Genomic DNA, 23,259 nt, shown 5'->3' on the forward strand with positions numbered 1-23,259 from the left:
TGCTAAAAATGTAAATATATCATCCAATAAGACATTTGAAATTCCCAATTAATTATGTGGTCCAGAACAGATTTGCAACTTTTTTTCATCTACTTTTCAAGCTCGTAAATCTGTGTCACATGACAAAATCTTTTTCTATCGTTCAAATATCCCAATGTTAATGTAAAACTAAATTTTACCCTTGTAGACGAGAATTTTCTGTTAAAGATTCTGAATAGTACTGGGGAAATTGGCGATGATGGATCAGTATATGAAACTTACCATACTGTATTCCACCCTTATTAAATATATTAAAGTCTTGTATTTTAGAAAGTTATTTTGCATTTTCATGGAAAAAAACCATCGTAAAACCGCTAGCTAAAAACACGAATCCTAAAGAACTAAAGGATCTAAGACCGATCAGTATTCTTTCGGTAGTTTCTAAATTTCTTGAAAAACATATTAATAAACAATTGTACGACTTCCTAAACACGTTAAATTTTATCCCATCATGCCGGTCAGGATTCCAATCTGGTTACAGCACTTCTTGTTTGGTTAATCTGTGATGTTCGTCACTGTGAAGATAAAAAACTGATAACTTGCCTGTAATTTTTTCATTTCAGCAAATCGTTCAATACGATTAGCCATAATATGGTATATTAGCTTCATTACTACGGACTTTCTGATAATTCTATAAAATTTGTCGAACAATATTTAATAGATAAATCATAAAGTGACAGATTTTCAAAGCGTTCGATCTGAATTTGTACCCATTGCCACAGGTGTGACTCAAGGCTCAATTTTGGGCCCTCTGTGTTCCATATATGTCGCAGATATGAGCAATTCTATTAAGAACTCGAAAATTCAACAGTATGCTGATGACTCAAATTTACACATACTTTTTCTTTACATAATATAAATGGAAATATTGAGAAATTTAACACAGACTTAAATAATTTACAAAAATTCTCCGATGATCATAAATTAAAACTAAGCTTCTCTAAATCCTGTATGCTATTTTTTTATGCTAAATATCAGATTGAGAGAATTAGGCAATTATTTGTTCCACAAATAGATAATATGCCTCAGTCTCAGAGGTGAAAAATTTGGGCATACTTTTTGATAATTTGCTAACATTCCTAACACATTCATAATAAATTAAAAATTGCTTATACAAGATTGAAAAAACTTAATTATTTCAAAAAATGGCTATATACCATCCAAAATGAAGTATCAATTATGTGAGAGTTTAATATTATCGCTATTCGATTACGGTGATGTGGTTTGTGGTTCATCTTTGACGATGCAATTAGCACAGCAAATTTAAAAAATACAAAACAGCTGTATGCATTTTTCTTACAATATTCCATTTAGAGAACATATTACACCTCATTTAAATAATAAAAATATCTTTAATATGAGTAACCGTAGAAAACTTCATTTTTATACTTTTTATATATCTGACAATATTTTGTATTAGAAAGAATACAAAAAAAAAGAAAAATTTACTTTATACTTCTGTAGCCGACAAGTCAAAAAATTAGTAAATTATTTTATATATTATATTCTAATAATAATAATAATGTATTTTTATTTAGCTTGAGCTACAAAAGGCAATACATAATATATAGATAATATAATACATATTTATAAAAACTTAAAAATTTAAATCAATAAAAATAAAAAAAGCAAATAAATTGAAAAAAAAAGTGTGTGCTTGTACAAAATGACATACATATACAAAAAACACAAAAAGTCTCACATACAGAAAATTTTTAAATAAAACATGAGTCTAAAATAAATTACTAAAATAAAAGTACGAGTAGAATTGTAAAACTAAAATAAAATAAATATAAATACGAAACAACAACTACACAAACAAGGGTAATAAGGATAAAACGGTAAAAGAAAGTATGTATAAATAAAACTTAAAAATAACTAAAATTACTGTTTAAAAATGTATAAATAAAATGAAACAACTAAAACTAAGAATAAAATGTTAACATGTATAAAAATAAAATAAGACATTCACACCCTGATACATTTTCTCAATAGCCTCCTAAGCTGGTTTAAATTATCACAGATTTTGGATTCAGTTATTAAATTCAATAAGTCCCTTGCTGAGTACAGAATTTAACATCTCACTAGTATTGCATCTATCAAGGAGAAAGTCTGTATTATTTCTGGTGCAGTAATTGTGGACGTCTCCGAACACTCTTATTTTATCACAGATATATGTGGGTAGTAGACGTTGTTTTAATTTAAAAATGAATACATACACACTATAATATAATATATACTATATTTATAAACATAATCCTTTGCCTGACGGACATCATACCTAGCACACTTAACATAATAATAACAGGAGTGTATCGATTGCATTTTAGGATTAGTCTCATTGCTATATTTTGAATTGCTTCAAACTGTTTCACCTTGTATTTAAGCAGGTTGAACAATAATGTCGAGCAAAACTGCAAATGGGGAACAGCAATGGCATTATATAGCAGGAGCTTTGTACCTATGCATCGATAAGTTTTTTCCAACTCTATTAATAAACCCAACTTTCTTGGAAAATTTTTTCATGGCGTAATCTGCATGTGCGATAAAATTCAGATTTGCATCCAAAATTATACCCAAATACTTTATTTCTTTTTCATAAAAAATACTCTCTCCACCTACACTGATGTTCACATTGTCAATATTTATTTGATTATTTTTCGATTTTTTTTGTAAAAAAGCAAAATTTAGATTTACTTGTATTTAAACACAATTTGCTGACACAAAGCCAGCTGAAAATTTTGGTTAAGTCACTATTTATATCAGTTACCATCTGATCAATATTGTTTCCCATTATATATAAGTCATTGTGTCATCTGCAAATAACACAGTTTTACATAACTTTTACCATATCATTTATATATAATAAGAACAAATAAGAACAATAATGGACCCAATACTGTTCCCTGGGGAACACCAAATACAACATTAAAAACCTGAGAGAGACTATTCCCATACTTTACACGATGGACTCTATTACGCAAATAAGATTCAAACCAGTTCAAGACACCACCTCTAATTCCCAATTGGTTTAATTTATATAGCAGAATTTCTCTATCGTTTCGAATGCTCGTTTAAAATCTAAGAATACCGCTAAAACATATTTATTATTATCAATGGCTCTGAGAAAATTATCACATATATTAACGACAACAGACTCACATGAGTGACACTCACGAAAACCAGACTGATTTTCAATAATTATCGAGTTTTCGTTACAGTAATTTAGGAGTTGCTCTTTTACACATACCTCAAGGAGGTTTTCATAGACAGATACCGTATTAATTGGTCGGAACTCATTATGGTTGATGGTATTTGGTACTTTGGGAACAGCAACAACAGTAGACAGTTTCCATGATTCCGGGAAGACTCCATTTTTTAAAAAAGTGTTAATAACATCCAAGGTTAATTGGTATTCTTGGTTAATTTCAGTAATTCATTTTTTTTTTCATTTTTCGTTTTATATCTGTTGTGTATTTTACTTCAAGTAATTACGGTTTGAAACTAATTTTTGCATTTATTCGCACCTATACATCGAATTACAGTGAAGTATATAAATACTCAGGAACTTAGACTAAAATAAATTGTGCAGAGGAATTTTTAAAAGAATGTCAGTATTGATCAATCAAGTTTAAGCTTTGCTTCCGCTCTATTGCTCTGTCAACATTTTACAATTATCAAACTATTAATCAACATAAAATAAATAATTAAACCATAAAAATAATTCCATAATTTCTGTAAATTGACATTTTATTCCGAAAATAACTGCTTGTTTCAGCATACACTATCGGACAAAAGTAGAGCAACAAAGTTCAATTTTATTCATGTTTGAATAAAAAAAATTATTGGGTTGTGATTTTTCGCTAAGCTTAATGTCACACTATCCTTACACTGAAGCTAATATTTCAGTACATTTTGGTGTACTTTTAATCATTTTAAGAACGGTAAATGGGGGCGACAAAAGTAGAGCAACAAATTGTATTTAACAGTATTTTATTGTACTTTAGTTCAACAAAAAATATTTAACACATTTAACAACAAAAACAATTGAAAGTAATACATTAGTAATTGATAGAATATCCATTATTATTAATTACTTGCTGACAACGGCGCGGCATTGAAGCAATCAACTTCTGAATGACATTTTCGGGAAGACTTGTCCAAACTTCACTAATTTTATTTATTAAGGATTGTTTATTTGGAAACATTTCGGTACGAATACGACGTTCTACTTCTTCCCAGAGATTCTTAATGGGGTTAAGATCTGGGGATTGTGCTGGCCACTGTAAAACATTATTTTCCCGAAATCACTGTTGAACAACTTGTGAAGAATGTTTTGGATCGTTGTCCTGTTGAAAAATAAAACGCAATGGCATTTCCCATTCTGCATGATATCCCTATAAACAAATCGGTCCATCGTATCATTGCTTAATTGTAGGTGTTACGTATTTAGGATTAAACCTTGTATTGATTGGTCTCCTCGCACGCCTCATTCCATCAGAATTGAATATTTTGTAGCGCGTTTCATCACTGAATAGAACTTTTTTCCAGTCATTGACGGTCCAGTTTAAATGCCGGCGTGCAAATGCCAAGCTTGCTGGTCTATTTCTTATTGAAACTAACGGCTTTTTAGCTGGACGTCTACTAAGCTTCTTTGTACTGTTCGTATACCAACCGTAATTTCTGGAATTTCGGCAATAATTCGAGGTGCGGACTTCCAAGGATCATTTTGGGAAATCCTTTTGATGCGTCTGTCAGTCATAACTGATGTTTTCCTTGGCCTTCCCGATTTTGGTAACTTCTCTAAATGTCCCCTCTCATTATACGATGATATTATTTTGGACACAGTGTACCGGGGTAACTCAAACTGTCTTGAAATATCGGCTTGTTTGTTACCTTCCATGAATCTATTCACAACTCTTTGCTTTAAGTCTTTTGAAATTGGAATTCCTCTCGGCATGATTAATCTTACACAGAAATGTTCAAAAAAACATAAAAATCACTTTACACAATTATTTTATCCCTTTACTTTTGCTAAAACCCTTCTTTTGAACAAATTATTTGAATGTTGCTTTACTTTTGACGCGTTACTATGAAGCATTTAAACTTAAACGTCAAAATAAAACCATTTGTTTTGATTGCGAAAATTTTTGTTGACATCGATAATCACAGCCTACTTTGTAGTTTTAAAACTTAGTGGATTTGTATACATTATCATGCATTTATAATTTTAAAATCGGTATTTGCAAATATTTCTGGAAGTGTTGCTCTACTTTTGTCCGATAGTGTATACATATACACTAGTAGTTCAGCTAGTTGTTCTACTACTAGCGTCAAGAATACCAGACTGACTTCTATACCGTCTGTTTACTATATCTCAAGTTGCCCGTAAAATAGTGACCTAAATAATTTTTTCTCCATACTATTTTTTACTTACCTTCTTTATTTTGTATTGAGCAGTTATATTTGTGTAAAGTAATACAAAAACAAACACAATATTTACAATTTTAAATTTTATTGATATATAAAATTGATAGCAACGTTATTTGTTGATTACTTAATAATTGTATAATAATTATAAAAGACTAAAAAACAAAACTTAAGTTAACAAAACGTTTTGCAAATATTATTACAACGTAAGCTAAATATAATTTCAAATTTTTCGTCACTTTCGTAACGAAAATATAAACTCTCTTAATATTTACATTTTTTTAAGAACTTGTCAAAAAGGCTACACTGAATTTCGTCGAGATGTAACACTTTTTTTTTTAGTGAACGTTTCGGCTGTAAAACTTTTTTTAATATTTAAAGGCATTTCGGGATCAGGAATGCAACCTTTTACACTTCTTTGGGCGAGCTACTGTGTCCTATGAAAGTATCACAAACATTCTTCGATTCTACTATGTTAATAATTTAAATAAAAAATAGATTTTAAAACAAAATAAGTGTAAAAAGTTGTCACCTGTTAAAATAAATTTTAATTTAAAGGTGAAGGTATTTTTCTTTGTTCAAAGATCATTGTAGCACCAATAAAGTGTAGCAATTCCGTGATACTTTTTTCCAACTGCGTAGCGTATATTTAGTAAAAAACAAGCACTTTTTACAAGTTTTTTTTTATGAAGGCACAAAAATGTTGAATTCTGATGTTTGTAAAAACTCGGGAAGATCTACCTTATTGCTTCTAATAACAGATTTAAAAATTTGCCTTTGGAACAATTAAAGCGAACTTTAGAATTAGAAAACAATAATTAAGTAATAAATAATTAAGAAAATACCTCCATCTCTCTTGTGGAAGTTAACCTCCAAGAAAAACAATAATTTAAAAATCTTGTAATTTTATATTTTTTTTAGATGCGGGCGTACACCACACAATATTAAACGAAAATAGTTTTTGATGAGAAATGAACGAAAATGTCTTAGTCCTTTATCTGCCCAATTGGTTTACAGATCTGTAATAAACAACGTCTCAAAATTAAGAACAAACAGCGATTTGAATTAAAAACAAGACAATTTTAAAAGAATATATTAAAAAACAAAGTATTTACCCATAACTGTGAGGAACCATGAGTTTTACAGCAAAGCAGATAAAGAATTAGAAATTTATTTATAGGGTCACTACAAATAATAGCAGTAGTTGACACCTTTTACACATTATAAAAACTCAATTGTCTAAAAATAAAATATAACTTCACAGCTCTAAATTAATTAGGTGTGGAATCAGTGGGTTTACCCTAACTCTTGCGCTTGAAAAAAAAATTGAATAAATCAATAAATATATACATCACCCCAAATCAAACCTCACCGAAGCAAAAAAATATCCTATAATAACTCTTGATAAGGCCAAAAAAACAATTTAATTAAATTACATTTTCACAATATTTAACTATAATTTGGCCGTTTTATATGAATGCGAATATATAAATAAATCACTAATATCGCAAAAATAATAATAAAACAACGTTATGTACACGCGAACTTCTGTTGATAATGAGCTGAACATTGTGTGGTGCCAAAATTAAAATAGAAAAAATGCCACCGTATTCGTTTTTTTTTTAAATTATTATTGTTGTGTCGTAGTTCCGGATTTCAGGAGTAATATCAATTACCTTTTTTAATGCCTACACTATAAACTTATTCCACCAGTTTTAGGACCTTGCCAATTGCAATTGTTCTATCTGAAAAAAGGAGAAAGAAGCGCATAAATCTCGGTATATATTTTTTTCAATATATTGCACACTTACTTTCATCTCTTAATGTGAATCTACCCATCTGGGGAAATAGTTTAAAGGGTTCTAGACAAATCACGCCGGCACATTCTATTCTCATTATAGCTACTTGGTCTTGTTTCACGAACCTCGGCCTAGTCTTGGACTTCTCTCCGGATTTTTTATCGATCAGACAAATTAAAGCCTAAAAGAATAATATTATTAATTCCACTTAATTAAATGTACAGATATCTAAGACACCCATTTTAATTATTTCAATAAATATTAAATTGCACTGCTGTGTTATACAGGGTGTCTTTCTAACGATGAAATATTTACATATCATAGGATTTAAAATCATCGATGATGCATTGCTATGTTTTAAAAGAGCATTTTTTATTATTAAAATACGAACCTAACGAAAAACAAAGGAAATGCGTATTACGTAGAATAAAGCTCTTTATAACGCGTCATGAAATATTTATTCGCATTTTCTCCTTTGCTGCCAAGAGATCCAATCTTATAAAAAATTCATCAAACGTGGCGTTTTATGATGAAAATCTCCTGCCGATGCCACAGCGAGATAAAACGTATAAGCCGGGATTAGGATTTTAATAATAATTTAGTTTTTGGCTACATACATCTCTAGACAAACATGAAGGGAATATTATGATATAATATACGATATCCGTATTTTTCATAGACCACTCACGACCATTAATGGGTTTATTTATTAATCGTCAGCTAATCTATATAAGGTGTCTCTAAACGGTCTGTACAAAATCATAGAACATATTCCTGGGGTCAAAATAAGTCGATTTAAAGCAACTTACCTTAGTTGAAAGTAGCTTTGTTACTTAATTATAGGGTGTTAAATTAAAAAAATAAAAATCGACTTTACTTAATTTTTTTAACCTTTTGCGACATATCACTTTTAAAATTGGTACCTAGGGGTTTTTTGGCATGAGAAACTCGAAAATGGGCATCTTTTTGCTGTGGCCGATGAAGAGTGCTTCATACTGCACTGTTGATGGTGTAAAATGACCATAACTATTTTGCATGTGTGGTTTTTATTTTTTTTTGTAAAGGAAACAATTTCCATAAATTAACCGTTACCAAGATATTTCGTGTTTTAGTCTTTGATGCCGCATCGGAATAATAAAAAATTGGAATGAAATTTTTTGTGTTGCTACTTTTAACGTATTTTTTTAATTTAATGAGAAGCAATAACTTATTTAAAGTTTAAAGTAATTTTCATTATTATAAACTTTTAACAATGGTTCGAAATGACCTCCGTCAACATGCATACACATATTAACACGGCGTAAAGATAAAAAGTAGTCTTTGCATCCTCATCGTTCCTTAGTATGTTGGCTGCATTTTGAATCCTTGCCCATAACTCTTCTTCTGTATTAATTGCTCTAGAGTACACCACAGTTATTAAAGACCTCCATAAAAAAAAATCTCAAGGAGTCAGGTCTGGTGAGCGTGGTGGTTTACAGGAGCGCCATTGCCTCTTCCAGTCCATCTACTTATTTGGATATTGTTAATGCAAATAATTCCGAACATTTAAAGTGAAATGCGGTGTACCACCATCATGCTTGAAATCTTATCTTATCTTGCCAAAGTTGTAATGGCAATTCTTCTAATAAATCTGGCAGCGTATTTTGTAAATGTTCTAAATAATTCACGCCAGTTGGCCTTGGTGGTAAAATTACAGGACCGATTATAAAATTCCCAATGATTCCCGCCCACATATTGACCCTAAACTCATGTTGAAAGTGAATTACTTTAGTCGCACTGGGATTCTATCAGCGTAAACATGTTCATTATGAAAATTAGTTACAGCACTTTTCGTAAGGCATGGTTCATCTGTAAAAATTTGCCTAGCAAAATTTAAATTTTATTGTCTGTTTTAATTGATACATTGACGGAAGCCCAAACGTTGTTCAAAATCCAAAGGGGAAAAGGTCTTGCACCTTTTGAATGTGGTATGGATAAAGCTGCTGTTCTTTGAACCACATCCTTAGATGCTCCCAATTCTCAACCTAAGCATCTGGTGCTTAATGCATGACGTTCATGGATTCTTTCCAAAATTTTTTCCTCCATCTAAGGAGTCCTTATCACATGGTGCCATCCATAATTGACAGTTACAGGAGTAACACTACCGGTTTCGCTCAATAGCAGCAAATGTTTGATGATTTGCTATACGCCGATTTGGAAATCTTTGCCCAATACCCAAGAACTAATGACATAGCCGTCATTTCTGCAAAACAGTATCTTTCAGCCATTTTAACAAATTAGAAATTTAATTTTTACTAACAAACTTAAAACACCCTCTTTATTTTCGCAGTGGCAAATTCTCACTGAAACACTCATCAAATCAAACAATGTTTTTTTCTTCCGAACATATGGGTGATAACGAAAATTCTTTACAATAAAAATATTTATTTATTATTACTTTTCTACACATGCATACAAGACTTTTAATACCAGAATTTCATTACTAAAGCTAATAACTTAAAAAAAAAAGAAGTCGTAGAAAAGTAGGACTTCGTATTTATTTTCCGCCGTATCCATTTTCGTATTTTGCTATTGATTTGGGACTTAGTGAATATATCTAACCCATATTTTTTTTCATTTATTCCGGTCCGGCATTAAAGGCTAAAACCCGAAATATCTTGGTAACGATTAATTTTGGCGGGTTCTAACAATAGTACCTTTTTTTTACTCAAAAACTTTAGGAAAATTGTATCCTTTACAAAAAAAAAATTAAAACCGCACTTGCAAAAAAGTTATGGCCATTTTATACCATCAGCAGTGCAGTATAGAACGCCCTCTATCGGCCACAGGAAAAAGATGGAATAAAATGAAAATTATACGACGTAAAAAACGTGGAAGGATATAGGCATGGTTTCAATCGCAAATTCGACGTTGATTTTGCAATAACATTACGGGAATGTTAAACAATAGAGTCGTAAGATCGTTTGCTTTGCGGCATCAGTCAGGACTACTTACACAAAGTCAATTTTATACACGTTTGGCGAGTTGAATCTTACGGATTGAGTTTTAATGTATTAGACCTAATAGATAGAGAGTAGACAGAGAACGACTGTATCAGTAACCTCCCACCGATAGCGACGCCGATTCTCCGTACCGCTCGCAATGTGAATTTAATCTCGGCTTGCTCGCAGTGATGTTTAGCAAGCGCTTGGAGATGGGGTAGGTTAGCCTCGAATCAAGTATTAGAATTATACGCGCACACGAAAGATAAAAATTTATGTTGTTTCTTAACGTGCTCATAATCGCAAGTCAAAAAAACAACTTTCATATGCTCAAATCTTAAAAACCTTTGGTGAAAACTAAATACAATATTAAAATTAAAAATAACTCTTAAACTAAATAATAATTCTAATTAAATGGATTATTTAATGAGGTGTTCAAATACACCTCCTTGTTGGGCTTCACAGTATCCCAACCTGTCGTAAAATTCTCTACGTACAGTGGCTAACATTTCAGGTGTAATGGACCTAGAAATATTAATTAGTCTAAGCCGCAATTCGTCCAAATTAACGGCTCTTTCATGTCGGTGTTGGTAAAGAATTTCCGTCAAATAGCCCCATAAGAAGTAGTCGCAAGTCGTCAGATCTGGAGATCGCGGAGGACATGGTATGGTACCTCTTGTGGAAATAAGCCGTTCAGGAAAAGTGTTTGTTAAATAGTCCTGCACTTGTCTAGCGTTGTGAGCGGGACATCCGTCTTGTTGAAACCAAATTTCCTCAAAATTAACATCCAAGTTTCGTAAAGCGGGTATAATATTTTGTTGCAATAAAAGTAAATATCTCTCAGAGTTTAAGGTACCATCAATAAAAAAAGGCCTTACAATGTGATTGGCTAAAATACCAGCCCAAACATTTACCTTTCGGGTATTGAGTTCGTAATGGTACACTCAAATGTAGATTTTCTCGATACCAATATCTCACGACTGAAGAATTATGTCGACCTAGAAGAGAAAAAGATGACTCGTCTGTAAATAAAATATTACTTGTGAAGTCGTCATTTTGATCAATTTTTTTCTCTTAAGGTTTCACAAAACTCCAAGCGTTTTATTTGATCTTCTGGAAAAACTTCTTGAGTGTTTTTAATTTTATAGGCTTTGTACTTATTTCTTTTCAAAATATCACGCACTTTACGACTTGGAATATCAAGTTCTTCAGAAATTTGGGAGCTAGAACAAGGTTCACTTACTTCCACAAAAGCACACTCCTAGACCTCCTTTTCAATCCTAGAGTCAGGTGTTCGACGAGGTTCCTGATCGCCACTAGAACATTTTGCATACCGATTTACACATCCCGACTGCTCAAACTTATGCCAGATATTATAAATTGTTTCAGCAGTAGGGACTTGCTCATCAGGATATGAAAATATAAAACGGCCGACAACTTCTTCTGTACTATCCGCATGACAATACCATTTAATTATATTAATCTTTTGATCAGTGAAAACCATTTTTATTTTATTATTGTATCCGTCTTCGTACCAAAGGTTGAAATAAAATTGTAAACATGATCGGCTAACACGTAAATAGGAATGCGAGGAATTATTGCAACCGAACTTTAACCGGACTGATAAGCGCAACGACGACGCGATAGCCGCCCAGGGTGGAGCCAAGTTTGTTCTCACTCTACTCCGTCTCCTTCTTACACATTACGCAAAAATCATATTCGAAATTTTTCAACCACCGAACGTGTATAAAGGAAAACATATAACCAAATAGTCCTTAAGTAAGTTGAGATTGATAGTTAACGGTAATACGAAACTGCAAGTTTAAATAAAGTAATCGATAACTTGAAAACCCATTATTATTCGAATATTCAAGTTTTTACCTTAACAGTAATTTCCTCCGCTGCGCAATGGATGTGCATAACTGCACTGTAACCGGCGCAGATGATCGACTTGTGTTCGATAATGACGAGCTGCGCGTCGAACACTTTACAAGTATGGACAGGGTTGACGGCGTCGCACAAAACGAAACCGGGACTGACGTCTTCTTCCTCGACGCCCTTCACTTTAATTTTAACGTTTTCGCCAGGAATTACCCGTCCGACTTCGTCGTCGTCGCTGAGTAACATGTCTACTATTACTGGGGTCTAAAAATAAGAATCTTCATTCAATTCTATTCATTTATTTAGTTTATTGTGACAAAAATATAATTTTAATAATCAAGAGCTAGCGAATCAATCCTGAGATGTATGGATGTATTTCTGGTTTTAGTCAAATTAACCTTTGATGAATGATAAAAAAAATTAATAGGGTATTAAAATGGGTAATTTTGTTTAGGTTGGTATAACATACATACAGTGGTGGCCAACTAATTAGAAACAGTGTGAATAAATTATTAAAAATCATAAATCTTTTGTAAATAAAATTGTTTATTCTTAAATTTCTCGCCCATTGTCGTAAATAACATTTACCTTTAATATTACCATAAATTTAGTGGATTTGTCTTCACATATATCCTTTTAAAAAAAATGTTAATTTTGTATACAAATATTGAATTGGACAACTAATTAGAAACCAAAGAATTATCAATTTAAAAAAACAAAATAAGAACTCTAAACCCTAAATAAATCAATATTTTCTAGCAAATTCCTTATTTTCAATGACAGCTCTACATCTCCTGGACATTGACTCCACCAGATGTTGACATCTCGCTAGTGGTATCGATTTCCACGCCTGCTCTGCTTCTTCCGCCAGATCTTTAAGGTTTTTAATATTTTTATGTTCTAAAAGTTTGGGCCAATCAAGTACATCAACATGGTTATCGTCAAACCATTTTTTTACAGACTTAGCCGTGTGCTTGGGATCATTGTCTTGTTGCAAAGCCCAAGACACCGGCAAAGTGTCATCAGCAAACGGCAACATGTGGTCCTCCATAATATCTTTATATTTTTCTTGGTCAAGAATACCGGACTCATATAATCAGATCATAATACTTTTTTCCACTCTTTTATGGTCCAATTAATATGGTCCTTAGCGAATTTTAATCTAGCCTGGCGATTTTTCTTTTTTAGCAGTGGTTTCTTGCGGGATACTCGTCCAAATAGGTTGGCCTCATTAAGTCGTCGTCTTATAGTTCGTGATGATATCGCGATAGCTGGAGAAAGTTCTTCTTTAATCTGGTTGGAGGTTAAAAATGGATTCATTTTAGCCATTTGAACAATAGTTTCATCAGTTCGTTGGCTGGTTTTTTTAGATCTTCTCTTGCGTGGAATATTTTCATACGTTTTATGTTCTTTTATGTGTTTGAGTGCATAGAAAACCATTTTTTTTTTAACATTTTAGGTGGTCAGCTATTTTACTATAAGTCCAACCTCTTTCCCTTAGCGTAAAAATTATTTTACGCATTGACGGATCACAATTTTTTTTTCTACCCATTTTAAACGGTGGAAGACACAGAGACAAGGCTTGTAGATACAAAAAACACAAATTGTTACCAGTACAAAGGTTTGAAATGAACTATACGCGCGTTTATTTTCGTCGTTTCTAAGTAGATGGCCAACTGTGTTATCTATAAATTTTGTTTATATTCTGCATTCCTTACAAATTTCTTAGTGGAATGTCTATAAATAAATTATATATTGCTGTTGTGATGAACAATCAAAATTTTACAACAAGTTGGTTTTTATTTATTTTAAAGAACTGAAACATTGAATAAAGTATTTTTTTTAAATCGTTCCTAATTAGTTGGCCACCACTGTACATAATAGGCTAGTACTTATGAACTCGTTGTTAAATCATATATAAGAAGATTAAAATAAAATGATCGCAAATTGTTACAGGAAAAAAAAGTAGCAGGTCAAGAGGATCCTTGTGAGAACATTCCAGGAGGATCAGCATAAGTCCTTGATAAAGACACAAAATTTGCAATTCGAAATTTTTACCACACTTTTTGTTCTTAAAAAGAAAGACTAACCATAGATACAATTTTCATGGAGCATTGCAAAGATTTTAATGGAGAGTTGCCAAGACTTTGATAACTAGAAAACTTTTATGAATTCCAACTTGTATGAAAGTAAAAATCTTCCAGTTAGTTCAAAAGAATGTATTTTTTAAAGTCCAAGTCTAAAACGATAGATATATTTTTCTATTTTCATTTGGGACGATGGCTTCGTTGATAGTGATTAACTGATTGATAAACCAGTGCTGCATGGAGCAAAACACATTTTTTATCTTGAGGCGTGGATTAACGAAGATGATATAGTACAAGAAATGTGACAAAATAAAACTATAACAATATACAATATCTTATGAAATTATAAAATCTTTTCCCATTGATTCTGTGGTCGTTATGTATAACGCAAGCTATCTTCACGGCGCATAGAGGAAATATAGAAGATCTTCCTTTTGGAGAAACAAAATATCAAAAATAAATTGCCGAGCTCTCACAAGGTATTAAGGTTAATCCGCGTTTGATTAATTCATTAATATAATAATAATTCATAGCAAACTGACAAATTCAAATTCCAAAAGTAGCAAATGTAGAGTTACATTTTTTTTTCAAATACATACATATTTGGTAACCAGCACAAAACATCAATACAAAAATTGTCTAATTTATAATATGTCTTAGTAACTAACAATCTTTTTAAATCAAAGAGAAAGACATTTCAAAAAAATTTAATATAACAGTTTAATAATGTCCAAGGGTGATCCCTTTTAAATTTATATTCTTTCTACAAGCACCCACCTACAAAGCCACATCTCATTATCTGTACATCAAAGACCTTGAAAAAATCTAAGAATACCACAAGAACCTTGTTACTATCATTAATACCATTAATCACAAACCCAGTTAGGCAAAGGCCAATAGGCCAAAACCGTTTCAGTACCCAAATTATTGTAGAAACAATACTGGTTAGGTTCACAAATTTATTAGGTAAGATTCACTATTCAACTAATTTTGTTATACTTGAAATATTTCAAAAATTCTATATATAAATTTCTGAATTTAATAAAATATGAAAACAAAATAATCTTTAAATTAATAATTCAGAACTCTGTTATAAAATTGGAACAAATTCTTAAAATATTAATGTAAAATGTTAAGTTTTGAACATTCATTCTTTAAATAAGAACTTCTTATTTGTTTTTTCCTAGCCTGTATAAAAAGATGAAATTCATTCAAAACTATACAACAAAATGTTACTTACCCTATTAGGCATAATAACCAAACTCTGTCCCTTTCGACATTCGCCGCTCTCCACTTTACCCATAACAACTGTGCCCATGTCCTTGTATTTGTCCACAATTGGCATCATAAAAGGACCGTCCTGTTTCCTATTTAACGGTGGGAGGTTGTCGATGAACGGAATAAAAGCTGATCCATCGTACCACGGACAAATGGACTTGTCCACTGGATCTTTTAAGTTTTGACCCAGCTGACCGGAGCAAGGTAGGAAAAATAGGTCCTTATTTAAGTTGAAACCGAGCTTTTTTAGGTAAGGGAGGATTTTGTCTCGACATTCGTCGTACCTATATAGAGCAACATTTATTGAAGTTACAGTAAAGTAAAGTTTATTCATGCTTACGAAAAAAATTTTCTTACAATTGTCACAAGTAAATAAATACATATTAAAAAATTATTTCGCTTACATATTATTAAAGTTTTACATTGCAAATCAAAATCATTATCTAAAACATTAAAAAAATAACACCCACGATACAATTTCACAAATACTAAACAAAATAATCACAATCCACAAACAGTTAAAATTTTGGAGACCCCAATATCAATTTCAACTTCCTAAAACCTATTTTTGTTTCATTTTCACCAATTTTCACAGTTGAGCTTGTAGATAGTCATCAACGCTATAGAAGGCTCTATCAGCAAGTAATTTTTTTACTGAGGCAGCAAAAAGTTTTTCATTTAGAGCTTTAATATTATTAGGAAGTTTATTAAAAAAGCTTGGGGCATAATAAGTAGTTGAGATACGAGATTTATTGAGTCTTAGAAAGTGCATTTCCAGGAAATCTACTTGTCGAGTGCTGTGAGTATGAATTTCTAAAATGTGAGTAATGTAGTATAATTTAGTAGAAAAATGAGTACTAAAATGTGCCTTAATAATAAATCAATCATTTTTTCTTCACAACAAATACTGCATTTCAGTCTTTTTTACTACTTATAGATATAGTGTAGTCTTTTTATTAAACCTAATAGAGACAGAATTCTTAAAAAAAAGGAAAGCAGGGCAGGGTTTAGCACTGGCTTTCCTATAAAAAAAAATTGATCTTTTACCTAAAAAATAAATGCTTCTATGACATCAAAAACTTGAGAAAATAAGACATGAAATATATTATAGTAATGATTTCTTCATGAATATTGAACATTTAAATTAAAATAATTACAAACTATTATAGATACATAATAAGAAATTTAGTTTTCCTGAACCTCATTATGGCCAAGAAGACTACATTCTTAAAAAAATTAGATTCCACTTTGAGGTAAAAAGCATGAAAACCAAACAATAAAATGCATGACCTTCACATTTATCTCCCTATACTAATATTAAAATAAACATGTAATGATATTCCATTTAATACTTCAAAGAATTAACATGCCGACTTATACTGGATAGCATAGTAGCAAAAACCAGTTTTTACAGCAACTTATTTGATTTTCTTATGAAGTGAAATAGACAGATTCTGGTTAATAGTAAAGAACCATTGATAAATGAATCAAGTGTGGCATAATTTATAAGCAAGAATCTTGATTTTCAATGAATAATAATTTAAATGAAGAGCATTTTCTGATATCTTTAAGTTAATATTTTTTGACATAAAAAAAAGGTTCACTGTACGTAATTAATTACTTGCTAGTAACGGAATAATTTTTTCTAGCTGTGTGGTTAACAAGAACTATTAATGGTGAAAATTTATTATCTAGTATGTTATAATTACAAAAAAAACACTCCATAAACATATGATCATAAATGAAATAAATTTATTAAAGGTATTATGCTTTTCTGTAGTGAATTCAATAAGCAAAAAATACATGACATTTAAACTTACCTTTCTTTGTCCCAATGAACAGTGGGATCATCCATTTTATTAACTAACACAACTAAATATTTAACACCAGCAGTTTTGGCCAACATAGCATGCTCTCTGGTCTGTCCTCCTCTGTCAAATCCAGTTTCAAATTCACCTACATTTTAAAAAAATTAAGAAAATTACTTATGGTAAATAGAAGTTTGAAATATGAGTTGGTAATTTGTGATGTTGCTTACCCTTTCTAGCGGAAATAACTAACACTGCCAGATCGGCTTGGGCAGCTCCACCAATCATATTAGGCACAAAACTTTTGTGTCCTGGAGCATCCAGAATGGTAAAATGTTTTTTGTCAGTCTCAAAAAATGCTCTGCCTACTTCAACTGTTTTGCCTTTGTCCCTTTCTGAAAATATCTCTTAAGTAGGTCCTTAAAAAAAACAAAAAAACAATAAAATTTACCTTCCTGATTAGTATCCAAAGCCCAGCTCAGATACCAACTCTCCCTACTTTTTTCACATGCCTCCCTCTGATACTTTTCCAATGTCCTTTTGTCTACCATACCTGTCAGGGCCATAATCTGACCTCCGATGGTACTTTTACCTAGAAAAATGAACCATACAAATTTCTTGTCATAATGTTATACCAAAAACCACATTACATACCTGCATCTACATGTCCAATGAACACAACATTAATATGTTCCTTTTTATCTTCAACCTCTACTTTCTTTGCCACTTTCTTCTTTTTAAGTTTAGGAGCCTCCTCACTGGAGATCTCCTCTTCGTCATCTTCAGGTGTTGTAGCTGGGGCAGCACCTAGAAAATAGATTAAAAAATCATTTAGCATAATGTGAGTTACATTTGGAGTTTAACAGTAATTAAAAGATTAGTTGCATCCTTACCAGAAGCTGTACTATCTTCATCAGCCACATCTTCCCAAGTACCACCGGCTCCTGTTGGGCTGCCATCACCTGCTGCTCCTGCCGGCGGAACAGGCGGAGGCTCCTCTACTTCGGGAGGTTCAGATGACGATGAAGTTGGAGTTCCTGCAGTTAAATAAAATCATGATATAAACTAAATATTTCACAATTAATAACAAAGCAAATAATTAAAAATAAACAAATACAAAGAAAGCAATTTAGAACTTTTGCCACTTTATCACTAATTAATAACCACATGTACTCATTCGAGGGATTTCTTCGCTCCACTATGACTTTTTAGGAGAATGGTGTTTTTCATGTTTATATTGTGTTTCTCTTAAAGTTGCTTTGTATTTGTTAGTTTTTCTTAGTACTTGCTTACTTAGTGCTTAACACTTGATCCTTGATATATTTTTCCTTTAATTGTGCATTATCTTATCTCATTAAATAGTTACTGGATGGGTTTTATTATTGTAATTTTAATTGTAATACTTTTTTTTCTATATTTTGACTTTTTGGCATGAATAAATAAATAAATAAATAAATAAACATTTACTAAATTTTCATCAAAAATTCTGTCTTAAATTCTTTAAATATTTGAAAATAATATGATTGAAAATTAAAAAGAAGGGTAGAAATAGGATGATTTAGCTTTATATTTTGTAGTATAAGCTTTCATCTGTGTCTTGAACTGTTCAAGATCTTTTAATTAATGGAAATTTACTAGAAACATGAATAATTCAGAACTTTGATATTTTTTTTGAATTTCCATTAAAATAATTATAAAGTAAATTAATTTTTTTTTATAAATTTTGACTAGGAAAGCCATAGAGGTAAATTATGGAAGACATTTCTTGGCACTTTTGCACAATTTCGGTAAAATTAGTAAAAAAAGTCTATGGACTTTTTATTTCATGGAAAAAATTATACTATATAAATTTTAGGCATAGCTTCCTGAAGGAGGAGGTATTGAAAAGTCATTGAGCATTTGTAGGTGAAACATGGTATTTAAGAGTAGATTTTAGGTAAACTGGGTTAATTCTATTGAGAGACAATTTTATGTGTCAACTTTAATAATAATGATAATAATTATCTGCTTTATAGTCAAAGAAAAATTACACATTTTATAGACAAAGCTAATAAAATAATAAAAAACATAAAAAAATCCATACAAAAACAAATAAAAATTCAGAAAACACAATATAAATAAAAATAATATAAATCTTTGTACAATAAACTAAATATTGTATGTGGTTAATAAATGAGTATAGTATATAGTCTTCATACAAAATAGAAAAAATCAAATTAGAAAAAAGTAAAGTAAAAAGGTATATAAATGAATATTTGTAGAGTTTTAACATTTTTCAATAAAAAAGTAGTTCACTGCATCTAGTGCTCTCTTCATCAAGCATCATCAAAGCCTTGTGAGATGTGGGAAAAGATGAAATAATTTTGATTTTAAGTGGCAGATGTCTGCATTGTATAGTATATAGCTTTTAACTAACTCTGACCATAAGATTGGAGGATAAATATCATGCTTTCCATTCATAAGTGGGTAGTTGTGCGATGACCTTTCTGAAATTGCTTAATATGTGCTTGCATCTTGAGCAAATGGATTCAAATATGAATAAAGAAGGAAGAGTATATATTTTATATTTTTTGAAGAATTCCTGACAAGAAGTCCTACTTTTTAGTATGTGGAGTTCCCTAAAATTTGAAGTATGATTTGACTATTTAGAGTAGTTTTCTCAGATGATGTGTGACTATATAAAGCAGCCTAATTTGATAGATCGTTAAGTAGTAATATGGCTTTAAATTCAAGTAAATTAAATTTAAGTAATATCGATGATGTATCTTAAAAAAAAAAAACATTTGATTACGTAATTCAATTATTTCTCTAGTGAAAAAATTATTTGCGAGAAACCAAAGTTTATTTTTTCAAGTTTTCTCAATTTAGTTAGCTTAGAAACCAACACAATTGGAAGGCTTCTACATATATGCTCCAATATATTATTATTGAACCATTTAGATTACTGTTTGTATTGGCTGATAGAATACTGTAAAAAAAAACTACAGTTCTTTCTAAAATATCCCTTTATACAAATATTAGAGTTTTTCAGCTAACAATCATGTTTGAAACATTCCAACCAAACAATATGTTTCCATTTTAATTAATATTTGTTGTTTTTACAATATACAGTAGTGGCCAAAAGTAGATAGACAAAGTATTATTTTCATATAATTGTTTAAAGATTTACCCATAGGTCCCCTAGATTTTAAATTATTGTTATTTATAAAGCGGTCGATAAAAAGATACCAATAAATTTCAGTTAAATATTTTGCTTGCTATCAGATAAGCAATAATATAAATATAGCTGGTCAAAAGTAGATAGACAAAAACAATTTTGGAATAATTTTTTTGTACAGATATTTATAAAATAAAATTAGTATAGTATTGCTTCTCTTTAACTCAAGGTGCAACATGCCATGTGGAATATTGCTTGTAGATTTGATGTTAAAAGAAAAGCTGTTTGGGCAATTATCAAAAGATATGAAAGGACAGGATCATTAGAGCCAAAAAATAAATCTGAACCCACCAAAGAAAATGGACATTAGAGCTGTACGCAAATTAAAACAAATTAGCCGGAATAACCCTTTCATGACTTCTCATCAAATTCAGATAGAATTACAGGCTCTAGGGATTTGTAATGTGTCCTCAAGGACTGTAAGACAAAGGCTGGTAGAAGAGAATCTATTTGCATATAAATGAATGAAGAATTTACCCATCAGCATATACACTGGACAAAGCATGAATGGTAACGTGTTTGCTGGAGCGACGAATCGAAGTTTAATTTGTTTAATTCCGATGGAATTCAATATGTTGGACGTCCTTCTGGCCAGCATTTGATTCCGAAGTACACAAAACCCACAGTTAAGCATGGAGGTGGATCAGTGATGGTTTGGGGTTGCTTCTCAGGTTATGGAATGGGCCTGTTACATCGCATAGAGAGCATAATGGACAGGTTTATGTACAGGGATATTCTCAGAGATGTTATGTGGCCCTATGTTGAAGACAATTTACGATTGAGATTCCAGTTCTAGCAAGATAATGACCCGAAGCATTCCTCCAAAATTATGATGCAATTTTTTGAAGAAGAAAAAATATCAGTTTTAAAATGGCCATCCCAGTCACCTGATCTTAATTGCATCGAAAATTTATGGGAAATTGTAGATTGTGATATTAGGGATACAAACTATTCAAATAAAGGTGAATTATTCGAACGGTTGCAACAGAAATGGAAAAATATTGGTTTTAAACTCATAGACAATCTTATTCAATCAATGCCATGTAGATGTCAGGCTGTAATTGACAATAATGGGTATTTTACAAAATACTAATATTGTAGATGGTTTAGTTTGTAATTAAAAAAAAATACTTCTAAAAAAAAAAAAGAGTATTGGTTATTTTTTAAATTTGTCTATCTACTTTTGTCCAGCGTATATTTAGTTATTTCTTATTATTTACCAAATTAGGTGATTGTTTCTAAAGAATGTTTTATTATTTTTATACATGTTTATGTGGCCCATAATATACTTAAATATCTTCATTATAGAATTTTAATTTCCTTTGATTTTTTAAAAAAAACAATTGTCTATCTACTTTTGGCCATTACTGCATTTGGTTATTTCTATGTTCAATTCATTAAATTGAGATTTTAATGGGAATAATAAATTAAATAGATAATAAATAAATATCATATTAATAGCTCCTCTGTAACATCTTTCCCATTTTTATTTAATATATCTAAAGACCAACATGTGCACAGGTAAAAATATTATTCATATCTTTGAGCAAGAACTTGACAGACTCATTCAAAATTTTTTAATATATAGGTAGATCTAAAGGAGTGACCTTCAAGGTAAAATAACTTATCAAAAATAAATCATATGACCTATCATATGGAGGTGAATACTGATAGTATTTTTCATTAAAAAACTATACTGGCTACTAAAAATAAATAAGCTAAAATTACAGAAAGATACCTAAGTGATTGAAAATAACAGGTTAATGGCTGGAAAATCCAGTAAAAACCAGTATTATGAATCAACAACCTTTATCTACATCTTTCATTAAAAATAGCTACTTTAAAATCAAATTTTTATTCATCTGACTAGAATTGCACCATTTGACATGATTTTTAATTACCTGAAAAACAACTCTTGTACCTGTTTTCCAGATCCTTAAAAAATGACTCAACAATATGGTAAAAGTGCATTAATGACACCAAGGTAGGGAAAGTGGCAAAGAGGACCAAACTTAAAACATTCTCATTATAACCACACAAGAAATAAATCCTCTGAATGGACCCGATCGCTTATAATTTGTTAGAAAATTTTTTGTGAAATTAAAACCAAAAAAAAAAAAATTGAGGTCGTCTAACCTAAATGGCACAGCTTGTCAAATACTACAGTTATAAAAATGAATTCCTTACCGTTTACCACAGGCTGGTGTTGGGGCGAAGTCTGTTTACTTTCAGTCTCCTTGGGGCTCGGTGTCTCATCGGGGCCCTGTTGAGATCCAAAACTAAAGGAAGGCACAAATTCAACTGCATTTACGTTCAACGTGGAAAATTTGGTTGCCACATCTGTAGCGTGACTGGGGCTGCTGTTACTTGAGTTACTATCGGCTTGAGATTCCCAACTGTCGGGTGCGTTGCTGTGGGACATTTTCGCCTGGATTTGATTTAAATCCCGTGAGAAAATCGTGAAAAATCCAGAGGGAAACACGAAAATAACCACCCGCGTGCGTTTCCTCTGTCACTTACCGGAACACAATGGCCGAAACGTCACTTTCTACAGTGTTGTCAGGCCTTAGTTTTAGTAGGAAACTCACATACAAAAATAAATCACGCATTTAAGTTTTTCTTGATAAAAAAATATAAAAGGTGCTTTAAACGAAGTCATTTTTTAGCTTCTGGCAGCCTTTCATCCTTCTTTTTTTCTCTCTAAATTAATCTATGTTTTCCTTTAATTCTTATATAACA

At 31.2% G+C, this 23,259-nt stretch overlaps 1 protein-coding gene across 1 annotated transcript; it reads right to left on the reverse strand.

The window, feature by feature from the left end:
- Positions 1 to 5,537: 5,537 nt before the first annotated feature.
- On the reverse strand, positions 5,538 to 23,054 carry LOC126737488 (eukaryotic peptide chain release factor GTP-binding subunit ERF3A). Its single transcript, XM_050442402.1, has 10 exons — positions 22,708 to 23,054; positions 18,197 to 18,340; positions 17,958 to 18,110; positions 17,755 to 17,895; positions 17,534 to 17,698; positions 17,316 to 17,451; positions 15,458 to 15,779; positions 12,131 to 12,394; positions 7,281 to 7,449; positions 5,538 to 7,214 (listed from the first exon to the last, which is right to left on the reverse strand). The coding sequence occupies exons 1-10, from the start codon at positions 22,940 to 22,942 to the stop codon at positions 7,171 to 7,173; spliced, it is 1,773 nt and encodes a 590-aa protein (XP_050298359.1). The 5' UTR covers positions 22,943 to 23,054; the 3' UTR covers positions 5,538 to 7,170.
- Between the last annotated feature and the right edge of the window lie 205 nt (positions 23,055 to 23,259).

The sequence above is a fragment of the Anthonomus grandis genome, chromosome 6 (assembly GCF_022605725.1).
Source record: "Anthonomus grandis grandis chromosome 6, icAntGran1.3, whole genome shotgun sequence".
NCBI classification, from domain to species: Eukaryota; Metazoa; Arthropoda; class Insecta; order Coleoptera; family Curculionidae; genus Anthonomus; species Anthonomus grandis.